At 51.4% G+C, this 13967-nt stretch overlaps 1 protein-coding gene across 5 annotated transcripts in view; it reads left to right on the plus strand.

Annotated features, from left to right (window-relative positions):
* VAV3 (vav guanine nucleotide exchange factor 3) overlaps nt 1-13967 on the plus strand; it is a 167160-nt gene that overhangs the window by 81434 nt on the left and 71759 nt on the right. For all 5 annotated transcript variants that reach the window (XR_004973176.1, XM_036342275.1, XM_036342276.1 and 2 more), the window contains exons 16-18: nt 1710-1811; nt 2150-2250; nt 11863-11888. Coding sequence is in view for 4 of the 5 variants with exons in the window: in XM_036342275.1 (XP_036198168.1) it covers nt 1710-1811; nt 2150-2250; nt 11863-11888 (229 nt within the window). In the remaining variant the exon portion in view is untranslated. The remainder of the gene's footprint in view (nt 1-1709; nt 1812-2149; nt 2251-11862; nt 11889-13967) is intronic.

Here is a 13967-nt window from a genome sequence, read left to right on the forward strand (position 1 = left end):
AACAATGTGAAGAGAGCTTTGTTTCCAGATCCCTGTCTTTTCTCTGATGTGTCATCAGCAGCACCGAATGCCTCTCAGCATGCATGGGAGTCGTCTCCTACAGAGAGAGGTCGCCTGGAGCCGAAGCGGGGACATCCCCGGTGGCACGGATGCGCGATTGCATTTGTAGCACGCTCCCCTTCAGCCCACGGGGTGGAGGGCTGACCTCTGACCCCTCTGCCCCTGCCTGCTGCTCCCATCGCCTTGGCGCATGTTTTTTCATAAGGCTCCTCCCGGCCCCTCGGAGTCTGAGGCCAAGGCTCCGCGTGGCTGAGAGCTGCGAGTCTGTAAGAGGGGACATCCCCGCTCATCCGTGTCTCACGCTGTCCCTGCAACCCCGCAAATTGCTGAGACACCCCGGAGAGCATCGTCTTGGCTCTCTAGGTGTAGCTCTGCTTCGTATCCATACTTAACGTACCCTTTTCTAATTTTCCTGCTTTTGTCTGTGACCTGGGTAAACTGCGGATATGTAAAAAGTCCTCTAGAAATGGCTAGACTTAGCTGTTTCCACAGACCTACCAGTCACACAAGTCGAAGGATATTAAGGTGAAATTACCTTGGGCTAGAGCTTTGGCGGTGGGAAGCACAGACCAGGCTTGGAGGTCTTGGCCCTGCCATTTTCTTTGCCTTAATAGAAGCAACTGCGTCCTAGATTGTAAATGAGTGACCTCATTAGTCCCCCCACCCCCCGCTCCAGCTAGGATCGGCGTGAAGGTCAAACAAAATAATGATCAGCTTGTGGTTGTCACACTGAGAATGTCAGTTGGCAGTAGGCTTAGTGTACTTTTGTGTATGTGTACATAAAATATAAAACAGCCTGGCCAGTGTGGCTCAGTAGTTGAGTGTCAACTCATGAACCAGGAGGTCACAGTTCGATTCCCAGTCAGGGCACATGCCTGGATTGTGGGCTCGATCCTCAGTGGGGCGTGCAGGAGGCAGCCGATCGATGGTTCTCTGTCATCATTGATGTTTCTGTCCCTTTCTCCCTCTCCTTTCCTCTCTGAAATCAAGAAAAATATATTTGAAAAATGTAAGTCATAGCTTTTGTTTGTTTAGTTTTACCTGCATTGTAAGGAAAGTGAATTGTTTGTCGAGGAGGAGGTTTTTGTTTCGTTTGTTTGTTTGGTTAAGCCTGCACTGGCTGCCTCCCTCCCTCAGTGAACTGCTTGTCTACCCTTGAGGAAGTGTTTAATGCTCAGACTGGTCCCTTGTTTCAAACGTTTGGTGAAATGATTTCGTTCGCCTTTACAGACCGTCACAGCAGCCCTGCGCCTCTGCAGAGGCGGGCCCTGTGGAGGGACCCTCTGCCCCACCCTCGCCCCCTCCAGCTAGCTTATAGCTCAGGGCTGTGGCCAGAGACAAGAAGTGACTGTCTAGCCCGTTTTGTGTTTTCCCCGAAAGGTTGACTTCCGTGGCTATTCTGGAAAGTTCTCTGGGAACACTTGATTCTAGGGAGGATCAGGCTGCTGGCTCTGAGACAGTGAGATTTCGGTGCACGTTTTAAGGCAAAACACACCCTTGGCTTTTAGAAACGTTGCGTATGGAAGAGCCTTTTTGCTCGAATCAGATCTCCACCCCATGGGATGTTGATGAACTCAGGTTTCCGATGACTGGACTGCTCCTTCCCTGGGAGCCTTTCTTTAGGAACTTGCTTCTTTCCCTTCTTCCAGATCCAACATAAGGCCAGACCATGCCGACTCCAATTTCCACGAGTTTAAGATGCACACCTTCAGCCGGGTGACCTCCTGCAAGGCCTGCCAGATGCTGCTCAGGTGAGCTCCGCGCGGCCAGCGGCCAGCGGCCAGCCTAAGGGAGCCGGCCTCATTGCTGAGCGTTGCAGGCTCCCCTGACGTCCCAGCCCAAGGTTCCTGGACGGGGGTTGGGGGTGGGGGGTGGGGGTTGGGGGGAGACATGGGGATATTGTCTTAACGGTGTGGACCCCACAGAGCTCTCCTGGGCCTCGAACCTGGACGGGTCCCCAGGGCAGGAGGCCCCCTGCCGGGGCTTCGCACACAGCACTGTGTTCCCGTTTTTCTTTCTCGCACTAATGACTGTGTAATGGCAGAGCTCAGCGCCTGCTCACCCCTCTGTCTCCCGCTTCACCTTTCAGAGGAACCTTTTACCAGGGCTATTTATGCTTCAAGTGTGGCGCCAGGGCACACAAAGAATGCCTGGGAAGAGTCGACAGCTGTGGCCGACTTAATTCCGCGGGTAAGTCACGTCTCTGGGTGAATCTGCTGCTCATTGGGACACAGAACTTGCTAAACGTAATTCAGGCCCCACTGGCTCCTGGGATGTGTTTATAGGAGCATCTCTTCTTTGACACTCGTTGACGAGCACAGGTTAGAGGATTGTTGAAAGCCATGTGACTTCTCTACACACGTGGCAGGCAGAGGGTTCAATTTCCGGAGGAGTTAGGTTTCATGTCACCCATTTCACTCACCCCAACCCCCTCATCTCACTAAGGCGGGACCCATACCACCCAAACAGACACGTGGAGCCACAAAAACAAAACCAAAAATTATTCTTCATTTCTATCTTCAGTTCCTGAATTCCTCCCTTATTCTCTTAAATACTCAGCTCAGAAATGCTAACGATGCCAGCAGGCAGCATCACGCAGAATAATTCATGAGCGAACGAATTGAATACATTGTCGTTTCCCAGCATGGAACAAAGAGCAATGTTATTTGGATTTTGTGTAAATATTTCCCCCTCGGTTTTTAAAAATAACACCCCACGATTGTTTCACGGACCCTGCTCTAGCCCTCAGCGACCGCGCACGTTCAGGAGCCTTCGCCTCTCCCCCGGGCTCCCTCTTTCTTCTCTTTCTTTCCCGGCCTCTTTATTCTTTCTCTTTCTTCTCCTTTCTCTTTGTCCTGTCCCCCTGAGTTTCTCTCTCTGCGTTTTATCAATAAGACCTTTCAAAATCAGTGAAACTTTTTGAAGAGAAGAAAGGGATCTTGAACAGCTTGAGCTCAAAAGGCAGCCATGTCAACCTTTGATTTTCCCAAAGGGAAAGGTGGACATTGAATTATTTTGGAGAATCCGAGGAGAGAGAATCTGAGGAAGAGAAGAATAGCTCGTTTTCAGGGCTGACTTCAGAAACCGGGCCATGGGGGGAAGGGGTGAACCCTGTTAGAGGTCTGAGATCACAGCACGCTCCTCGCTTGGCTCCTTCAGCCGACACACGGCCGGGGCCCCAGGAGCCGCTCCCCGTGCTCTCTGTGCCGGCAACGGGCAGCTGCTGGGAGAAAGTCTGCCATGAGCTGAGCACTTGCACCGTGCCTGCCCCGCGGGCCCCTGTGTGTGGTGCCAGGGCACACAAAGAATGTCTGTGCTGGGTCAGGGCGCTTCTGCAACTCACTCGAGCTCTGGCGAGTGAAGGCGACAAGGTTAGCACCCACTACTATGTCTGAAGGTCAAGAACAGACTACAGCCTGGCCAGTGTGGCTCAGTGGTTGAGCATTGTCCTATGAACCAGGAGGTCAGGGTTTGATCCCTGGTCAGGGCACGTGTCTGGGTTTTGGGCTTGATCCCCAGTAGGGGGCGTGCAGGAGGCAGCCGATCAATGATTCTCTCTCATCACTGATGTTTCTATCTCTCTCCCTTCCTCTCTGAAATCAATAAAAAATATTTTAAAAAAGAACAGTCTACAAAGTTGTAAAATACAGAAGAAGTATTATATACTGTTATCGCTATCCTTTGTCTACCTGACAAAATTGATCACTTAAACTTTGTTGTTCATTTTCGCGAGCCCGTTTTTTCATGTCTTTGGGGAGTTCACATGTTATTTGCCCATAGAGGCTGGTGTGGTTTCCTAAGCTCCGTAGCCCTGTTTGCTGAGTCTGGGCGGAATATAAAGGGGTTCCATGATTGAATTGGTTGGTGTGGTTCTTCGATCCTACAGGGAATAGTAAGAGAGTAGGTGAGAGTCAAGAGGTCCCATGGTTGATTGGCATGGTTCTTCCGCTCTGTGGGGTACAGTGTGGGAGAGTAGTGGAGAGTCAAGCAGAGATTCTTTTTTGAAAAAATATATTTTTATTGATTTGAGAGAGGAAGAGAGAATCATTGATTGCCTGCCTTCTGCATGCCCCCTACTGGGGATCAAGCCCGCAATCCAGGCATGGGCCCTTGATCGGAATCTAACCTGGGACCCTTCAGTCCCCAGGCCAATGCTCTATTCACTGAGCCAAACCGGCCAGGGCTCAAGCAAAGATTCTTGAAACTCTGCTATTTCCTAGTTAACACGAGTTCGCGGAAGTTACTTAAACATTCTGAGCTCTCCTGAGTTCGTCTGTTAGATGGAAGTTGGAGGGTTCTTGCGAGGGTCAGATAAGATAACGCAGAGCCGGGCACGGGGGGGCTCAGGATGGGAACCCAAGGGGCTGTGTTGGAAAGTCATTTTTTTAAAGGACGGGCTTCTTCTGTAATTTCCTTCTTGTTTTGGGATGTGGAGCAAATGTGGATAGAAACACGAGCGAGCGCCAAACTTAGAAGTGAGACACAAGAATGACATTCACGGACTTCTAACATTTTAACTTTTTTGTTTTTTTTTTAAAAAAAGGTCAATAGGAAGGGAGAGGGAGAGAGAAAGAGATAGAAACATCAGTCAGCTGCCTCCTGCACGCCCCCTACTGGGGATCCAGCTCGCAACCCCGGCATGTGCCTTGAGCTGAATTTTACCAGTGACCTCTCAGTGCATGGGACAGTAACTGAGCCACACCAGCCAGGACTAAAAGTTTTCCTTCCTTCCTTCCTTCCTTCCTTCCTTCCTTCCTTCCTTCCTTCCTTCCTTCCTCCTCCTCCCTCCCTCCCTCCCTCCCTCCCTCCCTCCCTTCCCTCCTCCCTTCCCTCCCTCCCTCCTTCCTTCCTTCCTTCCTTCCTCCCTTCCTCCCTCCCTCCCTTCCTCCCTAAAAAATAAATATGTATGAAGTGTCAGGCACTGTTGAAGGACTTTACCACTGTTCACTCATGTAGTCCTACCAAGGTCCCGTGAAGTTGGTTTCATTGCTTTTCTTGTCTCACAGACGAGAAACAGAGGAACAGGGACATAAGTAACGTGTCTAAGTTGTTGAATAATAGAACACAGGCTCCGCTCCAGGAGGGCCAGGTCCTGAGTTTACCCTGCGCCCGGGGCTGTGCCGCGAGGCTCGGACTCGCGTGATGACACCTGCCGCATGTGTGGCCGCACAGAGAATCACCCAGCAGAAGCAGGCGCTCCGTCTTCTCCGGGAAAGGGAGCGATGTCCTAATAGGTGTTGTTAAGCAGTAACACTTGGGAAGTGGGTAAGTTAGTCGCTACCAGCTGTGTGTAGGTTGACATGTGTTGAAGGGTGAGAAATGCAGGCCTCCCTGAGGGCCATGCTGCCCGCTCTCAGGGGCTGCCTCAGAGCTGGACATGTAAACACCTTCAGTCCTCGGCCTCTCGTGTTGAGATGAGGAAACTGAGTCATGCACGTAGGAAAATAAGGTAACTTAGAATGTCGGGGCCCCGCAGATCATAGATAATGTCACTTCCACAGCTCCCCCCGCCCCCCCTCACTGAAGGGCAGCGTCGCTCTCTCAGCTTGGTTGCGGGATTTATTATAAAGCAGGAAAGGGGGTGTTCAGACCTCTGTGAATCCATTTTTAGAATTCTTGCCCGGCTCTTTCTGCTACCTCTCCGTGAAACACACTTTCTTTTCTCCCTCCGGTTCCAAGATCTTACTCTTGCTTTCCTTCCGCTTCCCCACGCTCTCTGCCAATCAGGTAACCTTCCTCCACTGCCCAACGCTGGTCTGATGTAAATGGTTCTCTCGTTAGTTTTTGTGTGGGTTTTATGTATTTGCCAAAGTTCGGCTGTGTTGTGGCAGCTAAACGCCCCCAGTCCCAGTGGCTTTAACACGTACCCGTTTGTTTCTCACACACACGGTGCTGGGCCCTGGCCCCTGGGGTAGCTCCCTTCTAGTTAATGGTTCGGGATCCAAACCAGTTCCGTCCTGTGGCGCTGCTTCTCCAACACACGGCCTCCATCCAGGGTTGCTGCTCTTCAGACTCAGGGACTGGAAGTGAGCAGTGCCGTTTAGTTTGGTCACAGTCCACTGGTTAAAACCGGTCATGTGATCTCAACTGAAGGACAGGGGCAGCTGGGCGTTGTGGTGGGACTCAGGGCCTGTGTGTGGTGAGCCCCGCTCACTGACGCTTTAATTTCCTCTAGTACAGTGGTTCCCAAACTTATTTGGCCTACCACCCCCTTTCCAGAAAAAATATTACTCAGCGCCCCCTGGAAATTAATTTTTTTTTAAATTTTAATAGCAATTAAACAGAAAGATATATGTATTAATGTTTCTACCTTTTTCGTAAAATATAGTAAAGAAAGGTGTAAATTAGAAACATTGAAGTTTGAAATTATGAAACTATTTATTGAACTCAGAATAGAAAGGTAATACAAAAAAAGTTAAAACAAATGCACCTGTGGCCATCACCACCCCCCCCCGGGATCGCTGCAGCGCCCACCAGGGGGGTGGTAGCGCCCACTTTGGGAATCACTGCTCTAGTAGATTGCATGGTCTTTCCCCATAGGGGGTGTGTTTCTCATTTGTATCTCCCACTTAGTACCAGGTCCAGAGTCAGGGTGCCTCAGACCAAGAAGGCGATCCCTTCCCCCCAGTAGGAGGGTTTCCGCCCACTGCAGTCCTTGTATGTTGGATGTGGCTGAATACCAACCTTCAAGCATTTGAAGTAGCTGAGTCACCTCTTCTTGTGGACGCTAAGCCTTCTCTGGGTGCTGTCTTCCCAGGGCTCTGAAACCCTTTATACTTCATGCTCCGTATCCCTTAAATTTACCTCGTCTTCATTCATCCTTGAAATAATAATCACTTGGCAAAAAATACCGCGCATTTCTGAGTGGAGGAAGTAATGCATTCTCATGAATATTCCACTCCGACAGACTACGAGCTCAAGTGCACGTGAAGTATGGGAAAGGTCTTTCGATAAATGTTGGCTATTTGTAAGACCAACTGTGCAGCTTGGAAACAGATTGGAAGGTGGGGGGTTAGTTTGTGCCTTCACATCTGGACACTCGCACGGGTGTAAAGAGCAGGCAGTCCGATCCAACCCTCTTTGTCGCTGAACTTGAGCGGACTCCTCCCGCTCGCCATGGCAACCTCAGCGATCAACACGCAGGGACTCGGAGGTGTGCTGCCAGCACGTCCCGCTCAGTAATGACTAGGTATGGCCTCGCTTAGACGAGAGTCTCCGAACAAGTCCCTGCCACGCTGGCGTCATTCCCGAGTGGCATTTCTTTCTCACAGTGTCCCCCCCGGGAAGGCCTGAGCCGGGACTGCAACCTCTGGGGACGTTTGCGCTTTTCCCCTCCTGTCGCATCTGGTCAAACACCCTTGGGTCCCCTCTCGCCCTGACGTTGCTCAATACAGCTTGCTTTGCACCCTCTCCCTTTAAACACAGAAAGGGGACGCTGCCGGTTAAAGCACCTTCCGGGGAGTGGGTCGCAAGCCTCAGCTGCTCTGTATTTCACCGAAGTGCACCCCACTTGCTTGTCTGTTTAAAAACTGCTCCGGCTGCAGCTATCCTACTGGAGAGAGAGGCCTTGGTGGCCAATTGGTTTAACCCTGCAACGTTGCTACCCCCCAAACTGGCATCCGAAGTGGCTCTTTTATAGAGAGTATTGTAGTATTTTAACATGACCGCAGCCATGTGAATAGAATTTTGTCAACCTACCACCATTAGGTATTTTAACTTTTCTATGAACCAAGGCTTGATCGTCGATTCTATAACCCAAAACTGGCTTTGGTTCTACTTCGTATTACTTAAATCCTATCACATAAGTCAGTCCTCTTTTTTAAACAATCAAGACAATTTTATACTCAGGCCTTGCTATGATTCCTTCCACTTGCCTGTTTTGGTCAGTTGCATGATGCAGTAGTAATTATTCAAGTGAACTGGGATCTGTTACATGGTTGGATTCCTCTTAGAGTCCGGAAAAGACTTGAACTCAAAGCCTCCCCCCAAGTATTGCTTATCATGTTTTGTTTCCCAAGATTTTGCTGTAGATCTGAGTGGCGAGCAAGTATCCACGCAACTTCCCCCCACACTGGTTCAGTTCCCACTGTCTTCTCGCGTCACTGTTTCACAGAAACGGCCTGCGTTAGCTGTGATGACAAGGCACCGTCCAAAGCTACACGAGTAACACTTGTCTGTGCCCCCTTTGGAGACCAGTGATTGCACTGAGTATCGATGTGCTTTGCTGTAAGAAATAGAACTTCAGGTAAAAGACCAAGCAGATTGCATCGTGATACACGCACCGGGAGCCACTTGTATGGGACGGACACATATTATAGGGCCGGATTTTTGTTTAAGTAAATGAATCAGGGACGTGAGTGTACAGCCTCGGTGGAAACCATTTCTCTCACACACATGCCCGTGGCGCCCCGGGCTGGCTGCAGGCTGGAGCCCTGCAGGCCCCGCCCTCAGCCGCACCTCGGCTCTGAGCCACAGCGAGCTAGTTGGGACCTGATGAAAGAACGGGAGGTCTGAACCCCTTGCGGGCCCGTGAGTCACCACCTGGAAAGGTGCTTGAAAGGGCAAGAACATTTTACAGTTTGATCAATAGGAGCCCGAGAAGTAGGCTGCAGGGGAAAGACACGTTGAGGATTAAAGACTTTTGGACAAAGTGGAAGAATTGACTTATTATCCTAAGGCCGTTCCCAGGAGAAAGAGACAGAGGGGGACTGTGTCTGCAGATCTCATCCAGCAGGTCAGAGTGGATTCGATGGTGATCAGCCCTCGGTGTCTTAGTCCTGATGTGGGACCGTGACTCAGAGTTGTGTAGGGATCTAAGCGCCCGTGTTGCAGTTTGGGTGAAGCAGGAGGTGGGGGACGGATTGGCAGGCTGGAAATCAGAGCAGCGTCTCCATAGCGCTGCATCCCGGGAGGTTCTTTCCTGGCGTCCCAGCCGGCAGGAACTCTGACCTGGAAAACAGCCTGCCGTTGGGTCCCCCCCCCCTCTTCTGCCTGTTATTTTAGGCGACGTTAACACACTGTTGCATCAGTACGGTGGTCAGGATGGAGCTTCTGTCTGTGAGTGAGTCAGTCCGCTCGATAATTAGAAATGTGTCAGTAAAGGCCTGGTTGGGAATTTCTGAACTCAGAACAGCTTCTAAGCGTTACTTCCAACCTGTTGGCTTTGGCCCTGTTCTCAGAAAATGTACAGGATCCTCCCACGAAATATCATGAGTAAAAGGTCTGACTCCCAAGAGCCATTGTTTACGTGATCGCGCAGCCTGCGCAGGTCAGAGTGTGAGCGGCCTTCCGCCAATGCCAGGGGGGGGAATGAGCCTCTCTCTGGGGGAGGGGGAGGAGGTAGAGTGCAGGGGAGGGTGGGGGCCGTGAGGACCGGGAGTGCTGGCGAGGGCCAGGGTCAGCCCCACTGCAGGGCCCTGGCCTTGGACTTGGAGTTGCACCCAGCCCAGAGCCCCTTCTCCATTTTCCTCTGTGGGTTACACGGGAAGGCCTGTGGAGAGCAGTTCTTAGCGCATCCAGTGAGGATGATAAGGAAAGTGGATCCTCGAAGTGGGGGCAGCAGGGAGCGGGAGGAGTGAAGGAGGAGCAGTGAGTGGGGTGGTTCCCCGAGTCCAGTCTGTTCCCACTTGTGGCTGCCTGCACCTTAAACCCTTTTTCTTCATTTTTCATTTTTTTTTTATTTTTAATTTCAAAGAGAGGAAGGGAGAGAAGGATAGAAACATTAATGATGAGAATCATGGACCAGCTGCCTCCTGCACACCCCACACTGGGGCTCGAGCCCTCAACCCCGGGCATGTGCCCTGACTGGCAATCAAACTGTGACCTCCTGGTTCATAGGTGAACGCTCAGCCACTGAGCCACGCCGGCCGGGCCTCACACCCTCTTGACTTCTGTGAGAGAGGCTCACTCATGCAGGCAGCTGGCCAGCGGGCACTCGAACCCTATCAAGATGCAGAGAGCTGTACATGAGGGTCTTTTTTGGGGGCCCGCTTTCAGGGTGAAGAGATGCCAGTGTCTGCACAGCAGCCTGCCCCCCGGGAGGCCACGGTCCCCTCCTCCCGAGGGGCCCCCAGGTGCCCTCCTGGGTGCGGTGGGTTTACAGTTACATGTAAAGTGCATTGTAAAGGGCCTGCTTCCCCAGACACAGGAACACCTCTGTGCAGAGCCAGGAACAAAAGGCTCCTCTGGGATTGACATGAAGGGGCACCTTCCGTGGGAACAGGGCCCAGGAGATCTGGGATTTGCGATGTCAGAGGTCATCTGGAAGCATCAGCTCTGCTCAGTTTCCCGGGAAGGCAGAGGTGGACTCGCCTCCTGTTGGCTCGCTCTGCCTCTCTGATTGGAGGAGAAAGTAGCTTAGAGCTATTTGGGCAGATGGCTCTTTTTGGTCAAACCAGTGGGACAGGTATTAGGACTGCTGTGAGGAACCCAGTTCACCTCGCCTGGGTCCTTCGTCTGGGCCCAGAATCCAGCCAGATGGTGCGCGCACAGACCCTCTCCCCAAAGCAGCCTCTCCCCGCCTCTCCCCTGCAGCCGGCCTCTTTCTAGAGGGAGGACAGGAGTGGAGTCGCTTCCTGTGCAGGAACCCTGGGCAGAGGCAGCCTCCCACCTGACAGTGGCCCGTGAAGCCGGGTGATGGGGGTGGAAATTGGATCAAGGAATGCATTCGCGGCTTTTCCCAGAAAGGTGACTTTTCGCCCATGGGTTTTCCTTTCCATGAATCAGGAGCAGTCAGTCCTTCAGATGAAAACAGAACCAGAGCAGCCTCCTGTTGCCTGCCCCAGGCGGTCGTTCTGTGTGCACAACCTGTGGCCGCCAGTTGGGCTCTGAAGGTCGGGGCGCCCTTGAACTCTGCTCGGTGGGGCTCCTCGGCCCAGAGAGCTCGCATTTAGGCTCCCCCTCCTCCTGACTTTCCCCCCTCGGTTTCCTTTTCTCTTTCCGGTCCTTCTTTAGAGGATCGTGTTGGGTGGGAAAGTACAGGCATAGGAGAGAAGGGCGAGGTGTTTCCCTTCACAGCGGAGAAGTTAGAACCTGCCCAGGCACCCCTGGGTGTGGGGAAAGGAGCGAAAATAGCCCCATGGGCCTCCCTGTGCAGCCGGAGCCGCTAATTATAGGGCAGCCCTGTGCTTTCCTGCCGCGTTGCTCACCTGAAGCTCCTGGCCCTGCGTACCTGCTAGTCATTTTCAGGAACTAAAATGGAATGGACGTCATGGTTTTATATATAGACGGGTCCACTGCTGAGGAGAGGAAAAGCTGATTGGAATCCGACCTTCTGCTTTTTATTTCCATCTTTAAATCGAATGTATTCCCCACCCCCTCAAAATTAAAAACAAGTGTTGCAGCCACTTAATGCAAAAAAATGACACGCAGTATTGTCCTGTGTCCGATCTGCGATGCTTGCAGACAGGATAGCGCCTCTGTGACTTGGTGCGTGGAGGTTCTTAAAACCAGGTGTGTTGAAAGCTCCCACCCAGCTTTCTCATTGCACATAAATTTAGTGCAAGCCGCCGTGTCAGGGAGCTTTCTGCGGCTGGACTGACACTGCTCCACAAGCAGTTGAAAAAGTTAAGCATGACCGAGAAGTCATTCAGGACCATGAGTCACTCTCCCGACAGCCAATAGGGCCAGGGAACCGGAGTTGCAAAACGATTCCCAGCCCAGCCCGAGGGACCCTGGAAAGTTATTGCAGGTACCCGGCCGGGCGGCAGAGCCGAGGCGTCTGGCCGGCCGCACCCAGCCAGCGGAGGCTGCTCACCAAACGGAGACCTGCACTGACCATGCCCATCTTTACGTTTCTTTCAGAGCCGGGGACGCTCAAAGCACCGGAGGTAAGAGGAAGATTTCAGCCTTTTCAGATCACGTTTGCAGTGGGTGGTTTGCTAACGGGCGTGAGCTCTCGGCCGGTTAAATGTGCCTCTGAGGGTGGATGGAAACAGACGGGGAGCAAGCAAGGGCGCGTGAATGAAACGCACGGGTTTAGTCAGAGGCGTTTCCACGGTCACCTGCGGGAGGGGAGGTCTCACTGGAGGGAAAATGTGGATATTTCGCCTAAGCCTGGTGTGGGAACTGGAAGTGTCAGCATCTTATTGGTGCAGGTAAATTTCAGATGCATGCGGTGGCGTTCATGAGGAGGTGCATCCCCCGCCACGGAATTCCACAAACCCGGAGGTTTAGGAAGCGCAGGGCCCGGGAGGCATTTCCTTGGAAGGAGGAGCTTTGCCCTGTCTGTACAGAAGGAAGGGTGGCCTCCTCCCAGGAGGCCGGGGGCCCGTCGCTGTCACGCAGCCTGTTGCTGCCCGCGGTTCACTAGCACTGAGGTTCCAACATTGGCCACCCAGGGATGTGCTTTGTGTGTCTAGTGCTTTTACGTTGGAACACAAAGTGATTCGTATGACTCGAACCAAGATCTGATAACCATTTCCTTCTGGTTTAACACACTCTCACGTCTAATGGCTTAGTACTCTGTGGTCCCTGTCATCCCTTGGAATAAAGCTATTTAAAAAAAAGGAGAAATAATGAAAAACAGGGCCAGTTCCAGGCAACCACTGCCTTGGCCTTCAACCCAAAGTAACACATTTCTTACCCGACTTCCTCCAAATAATGTCATAGCAAAGAAAATTAAAATAGAAACTATGTCTGATGTGATGGGAACCTGAAGTCCATTTTCAGAGAATCTATATATATAAAAGCCTGAGCAACTGTTATGACCAGTTGAGCAGTCACTATGACATGCACTGACCACCAGGGGGCAGACGCTTAATGTAGGAGCTGCCCCCTGGTGGTCAGTGCACTCCCACAGCCAACCTTCTGTGGCCAGACTACCTCCCTCGGTGCCCCCCCCCCCCCCCCCCCCCGGCCTGCCAGCCCTGATCAGCCCTGATTGCCCCAATTGCCTGCCAGGCTGAGGGACCCCACCCATGCACGAATTTGTGCACCAGACCTCTAGTTTCAGAATAAAAGAATGACAAAAACATCCCATGCCAAATTATTTTTAACACAATTGCATCTCATTAAGAGTGGTGTCATATTAGTAAGCGTTTAATAGGCTGGTGTTCATATAGCTGGTAAGAATAATGAAAAGCACTGCAAGATGTCAATAAGAGGTAAGTTATTTTCTGCTTTTCTTTTGCAAAAGCACACATTTTTTTTTCCATCCAAGGTAACAGGAGTGTGATGTGGACATTCAGGTGTGCCTGTCCAATGTGTGAGCTGACTGTATTTTAGACTCTAGATCGAGGGAATGTGTAACAAGATAACACTGACTGTGACATAGGCCACACAGGTTGTTCTAGGGTAAAATGAGTTACTGAGGGATTTCCTGTAGTGTGTAGCCGACGGGTGAGATTGTCACCAGGACTGTGAGGATTGTTCCAGGGGCGCAATGAAGACCTTGGAGAGCCGCCCCCTTCTCTCCCTCGCAGGCTGGTGGCAGGTTATTGGCACAGGTTTCCTTGCAGACCCTGGACTTCATCTCAGGGCTAGTCTGCCTCGATCCTGTTGGACACAGACATTACTTTGCTTTCTCTGGGAAGATTATTTCACTTGATTTGATTCACGTTATGCCAAGAAAGAAAGTGTGCAGATGAGAAGTGGTTCATAATTTTCGCAGGATGCTAAACAGTTTTCTCTAGGCATTGTTTTTGTGTGTGTGTGTGTGCGTGTTCTTAAAAGTTACACGTGCACCTATCATGAAAGGAATTCATTTTCACATTGAGTTTTTAAAAATGTAGCATCAGTGTTTCAGCGACTTGCTTATTAACTTTTGAATGTAATAAGTGTAATTTTTATTTCCTGTGTGAATCCGCTAGTAATCTCTACTTTGGATGGGTAATTATAGCAAGCTCTTATCTGGGAACTTGAGCTCGGTTTAAGGGAGAATCGGCTGTTAGGAAGTGTCTTTCACTCCG

This window comes from Myotis myotis, unplaced genomic scaffold (genome assembly GCF_014108235.1).
Source record: "Myotis myotis isolate mMyoMyo1 unplaced genomic scaffold, mMyoMyo1.p scaffold_m19_p_18, whole genome shotgun sequence".
NCBI lineage: Eukaryota > Metazoa > Chordata > Mammalia > Chiroptera > Vespertilionidae > Myotis > Myotis myotis.